This window comes from Podarcis bocagei (genome assembly GCF_964188305.1).
Source record: "Podarcis bocagei genome assembly, chromosome: 8".
In the NCBI taxonomy this organism is placed as follows: domain Eukaryota; kingdom Metazoa; phylum Chordata; class Lepidosauria; order Squamata; family Lacertidae; genus Podarcis; species Podarcis bocagei.
In genome coordinates this window covers 50,177,063-50,193,188 of record NC_138133.1, presented here as the reverse complement: position 1 = coordinate 50,193,188, position 16,126 = coordinate 50,177,063, and the positions used below count along the sequence as shown (strand labels likewise).

The 16,126-nt window shown below is 46.0% G+C and overlaps 2 protein-coding genes across 5 annotated transcripts in view; both read left to right on the top strand.

The window, feature by feature from the left end:
- LOC308594111 (ras-related protein Rab-10-like) overlaps positions 1-5,865 on the top strand; it is a 46,100-nt gene extending 40,235 nt beyond the window's left edge. Inside the window, exons 5-6 of the mRNA XM_081206841.1 lie at positions 1,094-1,195; positions 5,585-5,865. Coding sequence (XP_081062967.1) covers positions 1,094-1,195; positions 5,585-5,662 — 180 coding nt within the window. The 3' untranslated portion in view covers positions 5,663-5,865. The remainder of the gene's footprint in view (positions 1-1,093; positions 1,196-5,584) is intronic.
- Positions 5,866-13,986: 8,121 nt separating this feature from the next.
- The window catches only part of GAREM1 (GRB2 associated regulator of MAPK1 subtype 1), a 79,514-nt gene continuing 77,374 nt past the window's right edge, over positions 13,987-16,126 (top strand). For 3 of the 4 annotated variants that reach the window (XM_081206792.1, XM_081206793.1, XM_081206791.1), the window contains exon 1: positions 14,091-14,228. Coding sequence is in view for 1 of the 4 variants with exons in the window: in XM_081206790.1 (XP_081062916.1) it covers positions 14,108-14,228 (121 nt within the window). In the remaining 3 variants the exon portion in view is untranslated. Of the gene's footprint in view, positions 14,229-16,126 lie in introns of all 4 variants that reach the window. The other variant, XM_081206790.1, reaches the window with a different exon arrangement.

Here is a 16,126-nt window from a genome sequence, read left to right as displayed (position 1 = left end):
CCTTGCCCTGGCCACTGGTGCTCCTTTCTGTGAATCCTCTGATTCACTGGAAAGACTGGGAGATCTCGGGTCGTCGTCATCACTCATCCTTTCCTCTGTCTCCTCCCCTTCGCTCTCTGTTTCCTCCCTTGCCCGTGCCTCTGCACCTAAACCCCTGACAGTTTGAAACAAGTATAACCCAAGATTAGAATGAAATTATTGTTGTATAGTAGAAATATGTTGTTGTTGTTGTCATGGCCATCATCGTTGATTTATTAATTGCCTTCTAATTTACTGTCTCAAGGCAATTCACACATTAAAACAGTTGAAAACCTCAAAACAACAAATACATTTAAAACAAGACTGAGAGCATGTAGACACTCGTGGTTAAGACCCATTTATGTTGTGTTGGGGAGAATAAATAAATGGGGAGTGGGGGAACCCACTATTTCCCACTCTCCATTTATTTATTTTCTCCACCTGTACACCCAACAGATTTTCCGCACGTACTAAGCTTTGTGAAGGCAGCATGGGGACTCTGACAGCATCCCAGAGCCCAGACTGTCTGCTGTCTGTGCAGTCTTTCAAAATGACAATGTGTGGGCCATATTGGTTTGAACCCAGCTAATTAAGGAGACTTACTGTTGGTTAAATCTTGCTGTTAAGGAGACTTACTGTAGGTTATTATTATCCAATAATAATGGGGGGGCAGAGGGGAGAGAGAATAGATTATATCTATGGATATAAAAGCAAACCCCCATTTAGATGGGCTTATGTTCCAAGGCACCATGCATATATTTGAGATACAACTGAAAACCCCCACCCCACCACTTTTTGTGACGTTTTTTATTCACCTCTGGGTTTGGCGCAATGCGCATGTGCATAGTCCTGCACATATTGAACACGGTTAATGGGGGGGGGGTTCCTGTATATTCATTCCCAACCCTAAATAGACTGTGAAATGAGGTCTGTTGATTTCATTCTGTGACAGAGTTTGTAACTGGGATTGTGCAAACTTTTCAAATTGAGTTTGCTATGAATTGCACTTTCTAGGCATTAGTAGTGTTTGAATTCAGACTCATGTTCCTTTTTGTTTGTTTGTTTTATTTTCCAGCTTGCTTGGGAATATGGAATACCCTTTTTTGAGACCAGTGCTAAGGACAATATTAACATTGAAGATGCCTTTTTAGTGCTAGCTAAAGAAATATTGAACAAAGTAAGCTCACTGCAACAACTTCTTTTTCTTAGACCGAATCTTGTAAATTAGATGGCCCAGAAATACAAATTCATTCCTGCTCTGTGAATATATTTAGCCTACATATTGTTGTCTTTACCTTAACAAACAATGATGTTTTGAAGAAAGAAAATACATGTGATAGAAAGGGAAAGTTTAAACATACGGATCTACTGACTATGTACCTCCATCTACCTACAGACCTATAAGTTTGGGATCAGAAATCTCCAGACGTTGTTGGCTGGGCTCTGACTCCTGTAGAGACAGACTGGGGCCTTCTTAAAGGGATAGACACAGAGGCCATTCTGCCTGAGGATCCTCACTTTAAGGTTTCTGATCATGTTGACTTAGTCTACAGTCTCATCCAGTCCCAAAACAATGACCACTTCAGACCCATCCAATCTCTCCAATAGTTTGCCTAAAATCTACTTTCCACCCTACCCACCATGATACACTAGTTCCTCTGTCCCTACAAATCTATGGTGTGACCACATTTGGAACACGATGTACAGTTCTGGTCTCCTCACCTCAAAGAGGGTAAAGGTAAAGGGACCCCTGACCATTAGGTCCAGTCGTGACCGACTGGGGTTACGACGCTCATCTCGCTTTACTGGCCAAGGGAGCCAGCGTACAGCTTCCGGGTCATGTGGCCAGCATGACTAAGCCACTTCTGGCGAAACAGAGCAGCGCACGGAAACGCCATTTACCTTTCCGCCAGAGCGGTACCTATTTATCTACTTGCACTTTGACGTGCTTTCAAACTGCTAGGTTGGCAGGAGCAGGGACGGAGCAACGGGAGCTCACCTGTGATGGCCTGGGATTCCGAGTCGGAGAGTGAACCGGAGGAATCCCAGCCGGCACAGGAGTCCCCGCCTCCAGGGTCGGCTGAACTGGGGCAAGGCCTAGATGCTGAGGAGCCTGCACCTGTGCCAGATCCTCAGGGGCAGGCACCAGGTGAAACCATTCTGGCCCCAGAGGTGCTGGAGGACTCAGTGTCTACAGGTGAGCCTCCCCCGGGGCCCAGTAACCCTTCGGCCTCTCCTGAACTGCAGAGGCTTAGAGCAGAGAGGCGAAGGGAACTGGTCTCTCCCAGAAGGAGTCCTCGCCTTAAGGCCAGGAGAGGTGGGGCTCCTGGGGGCCGGGACCGCCCCCGGCCTTAGAAGAAGATAAAGGTCAGGCAGCCCGGTCCCAGGTTGCGGGAGCAACGCCGTTGTGGAGTACCTGCTTTTACCCAGACCTAGATCTGCACTCCCGGTGTGCCTGTTCCTCGCCCGGCTTCCTGCTTCTGACTCTCCGGTGTTCCTGTTCCTCGCCCGGCTGCCCGCTTCTGCCCTACCAGTGTTCCTGTTCCCCGCCTGGCTTCCTGCTTCTGCCCTACCAGTGTTCCTGTTCCCCGCCTGGCTTCCTGCTTCTGCCCTACCAGCGTTCCCGTTCCCCCGCCCGGCTCCCTGTTTCGGACCTCGCGTCTCATCTAGTGATCGTCTACCCTGCTAGTGACTCTGGACTGAACCTCGGCTACGGTATTAGTACCTTTCCCCCCCGGGACCAGCACATCACCCCATCATGGGGATTCGAACCGCGACCTTCTGATCAGCAAGTCCTAGGAACTGTGGATTAACCCACAGCACCACCCGCGTACTCCACATTAAAAAATAAATTATCATATAAAACAGCAGCATATCTGCTACCACCTGGGACTGATGAAGAGCTATTGGAGCTTTTGAGCTTAAATAGTCCAGAGGCAACTGTTGGGGAGGAAGACTGGCTTGCTGGAGAAAGAGCAGAGGACTAGGGGATAACCATGTATTTGCTCTTCTATAGCCTCTTCCCCTACCAACAGTGAAGGATAGGGGGCTTTGCCAAGAGGTTTCCCCTGCTATTCCAGTCATCTAGTGAGAAGATGTATAACAAGTGCACTGGAGGTAACCCTAAAGGGTTGTAAGAAGGGGCCGGCAAGAGGCCCACTGGATCTTTTGCTCCCCAAGCCCTATATCCTGGGAAAAGGGGCTACTAGAGTGTCACGAGGCTCAGAAACTGAAGAGACCCTGTCACCAACCCATTAAGTGTAGAGGGACCTTGGCAAGTGGACACCACCAAAGAGCAAGGCTAGCCAGAAGTCATTCAGATGGACTTCCGAAACCTACTCTCCAAGCTGAAAACACAACTGAATTCCACTGTGGTCAGCATTCATCCCACATTTGTCATATAGCAGGAATGCAGAGCCTGTGGTCTTCATATGTAGTTGGACTGCAGCTCCCATCATCCCTGATCATTGGCCACGCAAGCTAGGGCTGATGGGAGCTGAAGTTTAAGGAAACAAGCCAGGATCAGAAACCATACTTTGAAGTTGACTTGTTTCCCCAAACTACAGTTTGTCTGAGCTCAGATGTAGCAATAAACCCATTAGTTAAAATTGGAAGTGAAAACTACTATTTTTTTTTGTCAGAAGGGGATGGAGAGCTGATGAGCCCAAGGTCTGTTCATGTAACACAAAACTATAAGTTAGCATTATGCCCAAAGGTGGCCATAGTGTCCACAAAAGCTGGCCATTCTTTGTATCTCATGGAAAACACTGAAAGTGTGGCTTCTGTTGTTAGGAAGAGCTGAACTACCTTGAATGGGTATGTTTTTATATGGGAAATTGAAAATAAATGAAAAATGGAGTAGCTGAACTATGCATTTCTATGACTTTCAGGAATACTGTCCACCCCCCTCCTAAGTATACATTTAAGAAATTTGTGTCATGCACATTCTCTTACTTAATATGTGTTTTGACAGCATCTAGAATCCTGAATTGGCTTCAGCATCTGGGAAAGATACTGAGCTGTCTGACTCATCTCACATGCTTTCGCATTGTCAGGAGACTGAGTCTTGTTGTTCTGACATTGAAGTGCTATTGGTGAATTAAATTCCTTAACCTTAACGTAATGCATTTTGGTATTGTTTCTATTTTTAAAAAAGAAAGACTACGGTGAGAGAAATCTAGGAATTCCAGATTGCAGTCAATTCCGAACAGACAGCACTACTTCATACAGTATATAATTTGTGTATGAATTCACTGACGCACAATGCAGTGATGGTCACTAGCTTAGAAGTCTTCAAAGGGGGATTAAGCAAAATCATGGATGATAAGTCTATCAGTGGCTGCTAGCCATAATTGCTATATGAAATCTTCATGTTCAGAGACAGCATGCCACTCAGCATTAGTTGCTGGGAAACAAATAGCAGGAGAACAAGATTGTCTTCAAGTTCTGCCCAAAGGCATCTGCCTAGTCATATAGGGAACAGCATGCTGATCCAACAGGCTTTTAGTCCTGAGGGTAGCACTGGACTGCAGCACGTGGACAACAGTCATCAGGCTATCCTGATCCACAGCCTTTCAGGGTTGCTGTGAAGATGTAATGATGTGCTTATCCACTGCTAGAGAAGTTAGCTGAGCTCTGGTCAACCACACGTATACCAGGAAGTCAGAATAGCCCAAGGCCCACTGGCCATGAACACGGATGGACTTGCACAGGCCTGCCTGAACTGGCAGACACCTGTTGTTTTTTTACAACCAGTAGAGCATGAGACTTTTAATCCCAGGGCTGTAAATTCGAGCCCCACATTGGGCAAAAGATTCCTGCATTGCACTAGATCAGTGTTTCCCAACCGGTGTTCCGCGGCACACTAGTGTGCCGTGAGACATCGGCTGGTGTGCCGTGGGAGGAAGGCGGGCGAGTCGGGCGGTGAGAGGCGGCGGCGGCGGCGAGGATCCGCGTCGAGCCGGGGGCGGCTCCGCGGTGGTGGTGCCGAGCGGCGGGGCAGCGCGCGCAAAAGGGAGGATCGCGAGACAGCGGAGGAGGAGGAGGCCGGCATGTCCGGGCAGCAGCAGCAACAACAGCAGCAGCAACTCCCGCCGCCGCCCCCTCCTCCGCCCGCTATCGCCGCCACCACCACAACAGCCGCCGCCGCCTCAGCTGCCCTCGCTCTGCTGCCTCCTCCCACCCCGGCAAGGGGGAGGGAAAAAACTTTCGCTTTTGTGTGTCCCTCCCGGCGTGACGCTGCGCGCTGACGTCACGGGGCGGGGCTTTAATGGTGGTGTGCCGCGAGATTTTTTTCCGGCTAACAGGTGTGCCGTTGCCCAAAAACGTTTGGGAAACACTGCACTAGATGACCCTTGTGATCCCATCCAACTCTACAATTCTGTGATTCTATGAATGGCCACTCTACTATGGAATGCTGTTTTTAAAGTCATATTTATTAATGATTATTACTGTTATTCATAACTGTTAATATACTCCCAATTAATATACTCCTTAATATCACAAAAGTATTTGTAATGCTAACTTCGTTCACACTGGATTAAATTCTATTATTCTTTTCCCTCAGAATTCCTGTGCATCCCTTGACTTAGATGTAGTGGACCTATATGAAAAAACACGAAAGAGAAGTTGCTGCAAGCTGTGATGAGCAGTTTTGTATTCTTTCTGATCACGTTATCTATTTTGTACATACCAGCACTTGAACTTGAATATTTTGTTCTCCCTTCAATGATATACAAAATACCCAGTTGTTACTGGTATTAACAAAGCAACAGCACTGCCTGTCCACTAACATTTTATTTAACTGCCTGTTACAAATGTTCAAAATAAACAAAACTATGATTTGCACAGGAGGACTGTAAAGTATTATGCAAATACAAGCATAAGAAGTATCTTTGTGAAAGTGTTGGTTGTTTATACAGGAAATTTATGAAGTAGAAAGGTGGACTCAGTGGGGTGAAACTCAGCTGAAAAGATCTAGTTACAGGTAGGTAGCCATGTTGGTCTGCTGTAGTCGAAACAAAATTTTAAAAATCCTTCCAGTAGCACCTTAGAGACCAACTAAGTTAGTTATTGGTATGAGCTTTTGTGTGCATGCACACTTCTTCAGATACACTGAAACAGAAGTCACCAGACCCTTATATATAGTGAGAGGGTGGGGAGAGGTATTACTCAGAAGGGTGGTGGGAATGGGTGATTGGCCAATAGGTGTGGTAAACCTGTTGACAACTGTTAACAACTGCAATTGGTCTTACAGGAAAAAGCAAGGGGTGAGATGGCTAAAAATAGCTTTATCATGTATAATGAGACAAGAATCCAGTTGCCTCTATTCAGACCAGGTCTCTCCATGGTTTTAAGTTTGGTAATAAGTTGCAATTCAGCAACTTCTCTTTCCAGTCTATTTCTGAAATTCTTTTGTAATAAAAAAGCTACTTTGAGATCTTGTATAGAATGTCCAGGGAGACTGAAGTGTTCTCCTACTGGTTTCTCTGTCTTGTGATTCCTGATATAGATTTATGTCCATTTATCCTTTGGCGTAGAGTTTGGCCACCTGATCGGCATTCTGTACTGTAAACAGACGCTCTCAGAGGAACTCTCTGTACTGGACAACTCTATTAGGAATCACCCAGCTTGGCAAGAGTTCCACAAGGAAAAACAAACCATTTACCACTCTCAACTGGAGTTACTGAAAAAACAGAAAAACAAAAAACTCTCTAACCTTTCCAACCTACAGGCTACTAATCAAAACAACAAGATCAACAATATTGTCAATCTCTCACAGCAAACACTCAGCCCAGCTGAGGAATCAGTCCTTTCACGTGGACTGTCATTCTGCCCTGCCAAATTCCCACACATGATCCAGTTCTGTGGGGACTTGGAAGCATTTTTCTGCCGTTTACGCCTGAAGGAGTACTTTCAACACACACAAGAACAAGACAAAGTGGAACAAACAACATATTCACAACACAACATCTCTCAACCTACTGGGGAACAACTACCACCCTCCCAACACATTAATGAACAGAACATTGACCACCAACTACCACCGAAAAAATGTTACACGAAAAGGGATTCCACATGGACCCCTCCTGATGGACACAATACCACACTAGATCTGTACATCAATTGCTTCCACCACAGAATCCAAATGGATGTGACCAGAAAACACCATTGCTTACAACAAAATCTAAACCATGCTGAAAGGAGAGCTATAGATAATCTAAGGAACAACCCAGACATGATAATTAAAGAGGCGGACAAGGGTGGAGCTGTCGTCATCATGAACAAAACTGATTACATCTAGGAGGCTCACAGACAACTTTCCAATACTGCCTTTTACATAAAATTGGACTCAGACCCCACACAAGAATACAAAAAAGAACTGAACAAGATTGTTAAGGAGCTACCCCCACACATCCAAGAACAGATCCTCACAAACACACCAGCAGAACCTCGACCAGGAACTTTCTATCTTCTACCTAAAATACACAAACCAGGAAATCCAGGATGCCCATCATCTCAGGTATTGGCACTATTACTGTGGGTGTTTCCAGTTATATGGACTCTGTTCTGAAACCATATGCCCTCAGTGCTCCCAACTATGTATGTGACACCACAGATTTTCGGAGGAAAATACAATCTTTGAATAATCTTCCTAACAATACTATACTAGCCACTATGGATGTGGAATCTCTGTATACCAACATCCCACACATATAAGGAACACCATTTCAGATAAAATCACAGTGGACTTTGCTACCAAACTCTGCCATTTTGTCCTTACCCACAACAACTTCAAATCTGGTGATGACCTGTTCCTCCAGATCAGTGGCACAGCAATGGGCACTCGCATGGCCCCACAGTATGCCAACATCTTCATGGCAGACTTAGAACAATGTTTCCTAAACTCCTACCCACTCAAACCTCTCTTGTACCTGTGATACATTGATGATATTTTTATTATCTGGACACATGGTCAACAGACCCTGGACACCTTCCACCAGACATTCAATGACTTTCACCCCACCATCAACCTAACAATGAACCAATCTATGCAAGAAATACATTTTTGGACACTACTATAAAAATACAGGATGGGCGTATAGACACCACCTTATACCGTAAATCAACTGACCGACAAACATATTTACTTGCTTCTAGCTACCATCCCAAACATATCAAACAATCCATTGTATATAGCTAGGCCCTACGTTACAGCCGCATCTGTTCCAACTTTACAGACAGAGACTCTCACCTAAGATATCTACAGCAAACCTTTTTAGAACTAAAATATCTGCCTGATGAAATTAAACAACAGATCAACAGAGACAGACTGATACCCAGAGAGAACCTGCTGCAAGACAGATCCAAAAAAGAAAATAACAGAATACTACTAGTAATCACATACAGCTCTCAAGCTAAAACAGTCAAGAGATCTACAACCTCTCCTAGACAATGACAGTTCTCTTTCTCAAGATCTGGGAGGAATACCTTTCATTGGCTACAAACTGCCACCCAATCTTAAACAACTCTTCACCCACAATAATACAACAACCAGACTTAACATGGACACTGGTACCAGAGCTTGCAATAAACCCAGATGCCAACTTTGCTGCCACAGACACTCGGACAACACCATTACTGGCCCCAAAAAACATCGAATATACCATCTCAGGACTATTTAATTGCTCATCTTCTAACACTGTGTATGCCATCAAATGCCAACAGTGCCCTTCAGCTCTCTATATTGGACAAACAGGCCAAACCCTACGCCAAAAGATAAATGGACATAAATCTGATATCAGGAATCACAAGACAGAGAAACCAGTAAGAGAACACTTCAATCTGACAGAAAATTCTATACAAGATCTCAAAGTAGCTTTTTTATTACAAAAGAATTTCAGAAATAGACTGGAAAGAGAAGTTGCTGAATTGCAACTTATTACCAAACTTAAAACCATGAAGAGACCTGGTCTGAATAGAGACAACTGGATTTTTTTTCATTATACATCATAAAGCTATTTTTGGCCATCTTACCCCTTGCTTTTCCCTGTAAGACCAACTGCAGTCATTAACAGTCGGCAACAGGTTTACCACACCTAGGAGCCAATCACCCATTCCCACCACCCTTCTGAGTAATACCCCTCCCCACCCTCTCACTATATATAAGGGTCTGGTGACTTCTCTTTCAGTGTATCTGAAGAAGTGTGCATGCACACAAAAGCTCATACCAATAACTAACTTAGTTGGTCTCTAAGGTGCTACTGGAAGGAATTTTTTTATTCAGCTGAAAAGAGTTCATGTAATAGGAGTCACTTGACAGTGTTACAAGGAGCAAATGCAGCGTCTGCTGAGATGGTGTGTAGTCTAAAAACAATCCAAATGGAAAAGAGTAGATGGACTATCTAACACATCATTCTTCTGGTTGTGTAGTTTAGCTCAATTTCATTTTAGTTATTTTTATGTTTTTTCTTAGATCAAACAATTTCTTCCCCAAATTTCCCAACTTCTGAATTACCCCTCTCTACCCTTCTCTAACCCCTGCCAACCTAGCAGTTCAAAAGCACATCAAAATGCAAGTAGATAAATAGGTACCGCTCCGGCGGGAAAGTAAACGGCGTTTCTGTGCGCTGCTCTGGTTCGCCAGAAGCGGCTTAGTCATGCAGGCCACATGACCCAGAAGCTGTACGCTGGCTCCCTTGCCCAATGAAGTGAGATGAGTGCCACAACCCCAGAGTCAGCCACGACTGGACCTAATGGTCAGGGGTCCCTTTACCTTTACCCTTCTCTAAGCTGCTCAGGAATCTCTGGGTCTTTTAAAGAGGCTATACTGAAACAAGAAAGAATAACTGGCTAATATTAAACACCCTCCCCTGTTCCTCAGCCAGTGTGGTGTAGTGATTATTGAACTAGGGCAGGGGTAGGCAACCTGAGGCCCGGGGGTCAGATGCGGCCCAATCGCCTTCTCAATCCGGCCCGCAGACAGTCCGGGAATCGGTGTGTTTTTACATGAGTAGAATGTGTCCTTTTATTTAAAATGCATCTCTGGGTTATTGGTGGGGCATAGGAATCCGTTCATTCCCCCCCCCAAAAAAATAATATATACTCCAGCCCCCCACAAGGTCTGAGGGACGGTGGACTGGCCCATGGCTGAAAAAGGTTGCTGACCCTGGGACTAGGGGCTAGAAGACCGGGGTTCAAATCCCCACCCAGCCATGGAGCTCCCTGGGTGACCTTGCACCAGTCACTGCCTCTTAGCCTAACTTTCTTCACAGGGTTGTTGAGGGGATTAAATGAGGAGGGGGATAACCATGTATACCACCTTGAACTCCTGGGAGGAAATGGTGGGACATAAATGCAATAAATAAATACTTTATCAAGGTAGTAAGAAGCTCCAGGCTCTGGTGTGAGTCATTGCTAAGCTCAAGCGATCCAGTAGCGCTTATGACGCAAATTGCTTTTTTTCAACTCCCATCTTGCTTGGGGCTAATCATACAACCACCCTGGATAAGGAAAGAAATTGTTATCATTGCCACAAAAAATGTTATTTTGCAACCAATAAGATACCTCTACTGATATGCAAATCAGAGATTGTAAAACCGTTACAGAAATTGAGGGACAAAGTCTCAGTTTACAGCTTGAGCTGCATCCAAGATTCCTAGCTGCCAATCGTATGCTTTCAAGAGACAAGACATCAGTTTTTAGTACTGGAGTCCAATTCCAGTGTAACCTTTTCCTTACAGAGGAAAAGCATTACTGAATTGATGCAAAACTGATACAAATTTTGCAGGAAACATCTGTGAGCCTGAGCAGGTAGAAATCTAAACTCCTACTAATGTCGCCTCCCCCACAAAAAAGTATAATATTTGCTTTCTGTGTATGGTTCCTATGAACATAGTACACTTTCCCAGCAGTGTGCCTAGTATAGTTGTCCAACGCTCATTATATTTCAGGACATCATTATCCCATTCAATGCCATCAGTTACCTTTCTTTTGGAGTAATGCCAATAGAACTGGCTGGCTGAAGTTGTTTTGTCACTATAATTGAGGCGTATTTCTCTTTCTGTCATACACATATATCTTACAATAGGCAGTATAGCATCTGTTTCCATCTGAGAAAGACCGGTCCTAATGACAATCAGCCAATCCATGGGAGGGAGTACAAGAGATGAGACATAGAACAGAGAAAGAACAAAACATACAAAGGGAACAGAAAAAAGACACACACTATCCCTATGCGCAGGAAGTCTAAGGCTGGTACACCGCTGCTTCCTGCCAGCAACACAGCTCAGATAGATGGATGGAGCAGCTGAACTGCCCCAAATCAAAACTGCTAGGAAGGGGAAGGCATATTCCACCACTGAGAGCTCTGCTGCTACACCAATTACAGGCAGAATCAATGAGCAAGCAAACCTGTCTGTTGTCATCACTGCTGTGCTACACTCATCCTCTTCTCAATGCCATATAACATTGCAGGTGGGCAATTAAAGGAGAGGCAGTATGATGGATGGTGCTAACAGAAGGATTGGGGTGGAAGATGGCTGGTAGCCCTAGCTGAGATGCATGTGTGTGTTTCTGCACACGAACAATAGAGCACAACTGTGGAACAGGAGACCCTTTGCTTTTTTTGGTGCCCCCAGCAGCTATTTGTGCTGCCCTATGGTAAAGCCAAGCCTTTAGTGATAAAGAACTCCACTGAAGGTTACGAATAGCCCTATAGTTGTGCAGCATGATCCTACTTATATTTCCTAAGAGAGATTTTAAGGGTTACCACTGGGTAACACGTCCAACCACTTCCATTTAGCTTCAACTGATTAAGTCAAAGGAGGCACCAAAAGAAGGAAGTACTGCGGTTGTGGATGACTTAAGTTGCCCTTATATTGACAGGGTAAATGTGTATTCTGGTCATGACAAGAGGTTTCTTGATACCTTAAATGACTGTGCCCAAGAACAGCTGGTCATGGAACCAATGTCAGGGAAGGTGAGCAAGTGATCATGGTGCTATTTGGTTCATCTTATGTGTAAGTGGACAATTGTCAGCAGAGTCACATTGGACTTCTGAAGAACAACATTCTAAAAAAAACGAGGAGAATGTGAAAAATAAAGTCAAGAGAGTCAAATCTCTCCAGAGGTCTGGGGGTTGTTCAAAACCACAAAAACAAAGGCTGAGGTAGCCTATACAGTGGTACCTCGGGTTACATATGCTTCAGGTTACAGACTCTGCTAACCCAGAAATAGTACCTCTGGTTAAGAACTTTGCTTCAGGATGGGAACAGAAATCGTGCTCCAGCGGGGTGGCAGCAGCAGGAGGCCCCATTAGCTAAAGTGGTGTTTTAGGTTAAGAACAGTTTCAGGTTAAGAATGGACCTCCGGAACGAATTAAGTACTTAACCAGAGGTACCACTGTACTAGGATCAGATTGGTTGAGGTTTGCCCAGCTATGTGTGACTCAGTTACATTGGCAAAATCATACAGGAAACAAGATGTAACTGGTTTTCTTAGTTATACACAATGTTGCAAACAGGCAGTATTGCAAGACAAACCTTTTACACCACTTGCTTTGCTTATAACCACATTAGCACAAACTACTCTGTCTGCCAGTTGCTGCTAGGTGGATTTGTAAAACTGGGATGTCAGGAATCTCTCAGAACTTACAAAGGGTGTGCATTCAAAAGCTGCCCAATTTCACAGCCTACACCTCCCTCCCTCTCTCACACACAGAGTGTTAGTAGATTGACAATAGGAAAAACCCGAGGTACCACTGTATAGTGTAGGATTTAGGTTTTCAAAAACAGGGACCTAAAGCATCTAGCAGGGTCTAATCCAATCCATAACCCAGTCTTCATTTTGGAACCAAGTCTAAATTTGGACAAGAATCTGGGGATTTAGCCCCCCCCCCCCCCAGCCATGAATCTCACTGTGTGATCTTTGGCCAGGCACAGTCTCTCAGCCTAGCCTACCTCACAGGGTTCTTGTGCAGATAAAATGGGGGGATATTGGAGAACCACGTACACCACCTTGAAGGAAGAGGTGGTATATAAATGTAATAAATAAAACAAAATAAGATGCAGCCTCATTTTTTATAGTTTCTCTTTTTATAGTTTTTCCTTGTTGCCCTTGCCCTTGCTCCCCCCGTTTCGTGTAACATTTCGCCTAATGGAGAGTTTTGGAGAACTCAGAACGTTGCTCGCTGTCTTGTGACATTTTGGTTGATCCTAATAATAGTATTAATCAGTGGTGGCGGCGGCAGCAGACAAAAAATGGGGGGGCACAAAAGGGGGGAAAGCCTATTTCTAGATAGTGATTTGTGTGTGCCATATGTCAAGATCGCTAAAAGAAAAATAACAGTATATATACGTCAATCCAGCAAGGGAGTTGGGGGCGGGGGCGGGGGCGAGAGCTCTTTGCTGCCACCGCCCATGGTATTAATCCATTAATACCACGGACATATCGATCTGGCGGCAGCCCGCGACACCTTCGCCATGTTTATTCTGAATCCCATTCTTTCCAACGGGGTTTACTTCCTCCGAGTAAGCGGCTTGGAGCTTCTGTTTTTCCACGCGTTTACTTGGTGCTTCCGCCGATTTCCTAACTCGGGCCGCCGCCGCCTCCGCAGCTTGCAGGGCGCCTAAGCGGCCGGACGGGGGAGCGAAAGCGACAGCGATTGCACCCGTCTCCTCCCGCGCCCGGCGCTGCTCTCTCTTCTCTCCACGCCCCCAGGAGGGAGCGCCTGGGCTGCCCTTTTCCCGGGGAGTGGATAAGAGGAGGGGCGCCCACTGCGCAGGCGTCACTCGCACCTTGTTGATTAGTCAGTCCGTGCTGGGATGGCGTTTACTGGGTCAGCTGGAGCTGCAAGCAGAGGAGCCAGCGGGAAGAGCCGCCGCCGTCTGTGCAACCCACGCCGCCGCCGCCGCTGCTGCTGGGGGGCCGGCGGAGGAGCAGCAGCAGCTGTCGAAGGCGACTCGCCTCGCTTTTAAGCCAAGCCCATCATGGCCTGGGGAGGCGGCGGCGGCGAGAGTCGAGGCTGAGGAGGGCGAAGCCGCCAGCAGACGACTCCCGCCGCCGCCCGGACCCCCAGAAGGGCGGGAACATGGATGCGGGCCCCTCGCCGGGCTCCAGTCTGAAGGATGTGAAGTGGAGCGCCGTGTCTGTCCCGCTGGACCTGCTGGTGAGCACCTACCGCCTGCCTCAGGTCGTCAGGCTGGAAGGCGGTGAGTAGAAAGAGCGCAAAGGGCCGCGCAGAAAAGCGGCTCGCTTGGTAACTTGGCCGGACTCCGGCGGCTTGGGAGCGGGAGAAGCGGCGCCGGTGGTGGCGGTGCTTGTGCAGCCGGGCACTGGCTCTCCTCCTTCCCCAGCCACTTCGGAAAGAGTCGCCAGACTCTGCCTCTTCTCCACTTGAACGCCGGCCAAACTCCAGGCGCGAGTCCTTCTGGGGAGAAGAGCCCATTGGGGAGAGGGGGCACGTGACTAAAATATGAATGGGGCACGAAGGAGGCGAATGCCAGGGCTTTGATCTTAAGGAGCTCAAAGCGGCGCGGGGGCGATGTCGGGGCCCCGGGAGCTGGTGCGGTCGGCGCGCCGAATGGGGAGGAGAGGAGGGGGGCAAGTGAGCTGCGCCGGAATGGCCCCTGGCTCGCCTCTTGCCCGCTGTTGCTCCCTGCGCGAAGTGGGGCCCTTTTAATTTACCATATCTGAAAGTCGAGAGGCTTTCCCTTAGTCGCCCTGGCTGCGATCCCAAGAAATTCAGCTGGAAGTTAGGTCCCGTTGCAAATCACCTGGGTTGACTTGCGGCTGGGATATTAGAGCCCCTGAACACAATGCAAATTCAAGAGCTGCGTGCTTAAGAAACCCACTCAAGCAGATGGGCTCAGGTGTGCTATGTTGGCTTGTGGTCCAAAACGCAAAGTATAGGACTCTGCGTAATCTCAGAGCAAGAATTGTGCTCGCCCATAGATTTATTGAGATGGCTATTGGCTCTCAGCTTCTCCTCTTACTGAGGGCAACATTAACAGGAGTGGTACAGGGAAAGAAGAAATGGTTATAAATCCCCTCCCAAAGGGGCATAAACTAAGAATTGCTTCTATAGCTTGGTGCAGAAATCCAATTCCCTTCAAAGTATGGTTGATAGGCTCTTCTGTTGAAGGGCTATTCTGGCAAGCTGTGTTTAACTTTGAAAGGGTTGGTATGATGTGCTTATTTCCCCCCAGCTCCTTTATTATGGAGATGTGTTTGTCAAACAAACACATTATAGTAATTATAACCATTGCAATTACTTCTTCAGTCATCTGTGCTCTCTCAGCTAGCCAAAAGCTTTTTTTGGTAGCTTCAGATTGAAACTTATGTTTGATTTTGTTTTCCCCATCATCCCCCCCCCCCAGAATACCCATTTTCTTGTGTACCCATATCCTGTGCCAACCGTTGAATTAGATTTATTTACAATTGAATCCTTTGAAAGATCTTTTTAAAAAGCCTTTTGCACAAATTGAACTTTCAAGTTATGAAAAAAACATTTCATATTAGAATGGCAAGATATGGAATTGCTAATCATTCTCTGTCTTGGAGAAGTGTGTTTGTATCTGCCTTGTTTACATATGCAGTGCAGGAGAGCAACAGCTATGATGCAATATTTATGCCTCTTTAAATATTGAATAGATAATGGTTCCAACCCTGCATCACCTATTCGCCCAGATCTATCAAGGTATTCCCAATTGATTAAGCTAGACATTCATTAAACCAAAGACGGCACATTTCATATGGGCACCCTGCCTGAATTTTTCTTCAGTATTCTCTAGTTAACAGTTGACTCTTCTGTTCGAGTGGTTGCATATTATCAGATGACGTCTATGAATTAAAACGAATAGCCAAGTTATATAACGTGTTAATAAAGGAGGGCATAGAAGGGTTGTTGACTGGTGCATTTCTATTATTAGGGGCCTGTCTACTGGGTTTTCATCCGCTTTTCCTCTCTCAAATGTAGCAGTGCAAAAATAGTTGCTGGTGTTCCTCTCTTCCCCTTGCATTGGATGTAACTACTGTGTGATCGGCAAGCAGTTGGGAAGTGGATAACTGAACTGCAGCTTTTGAACTGTTATGCTGCTCTCCATAATTT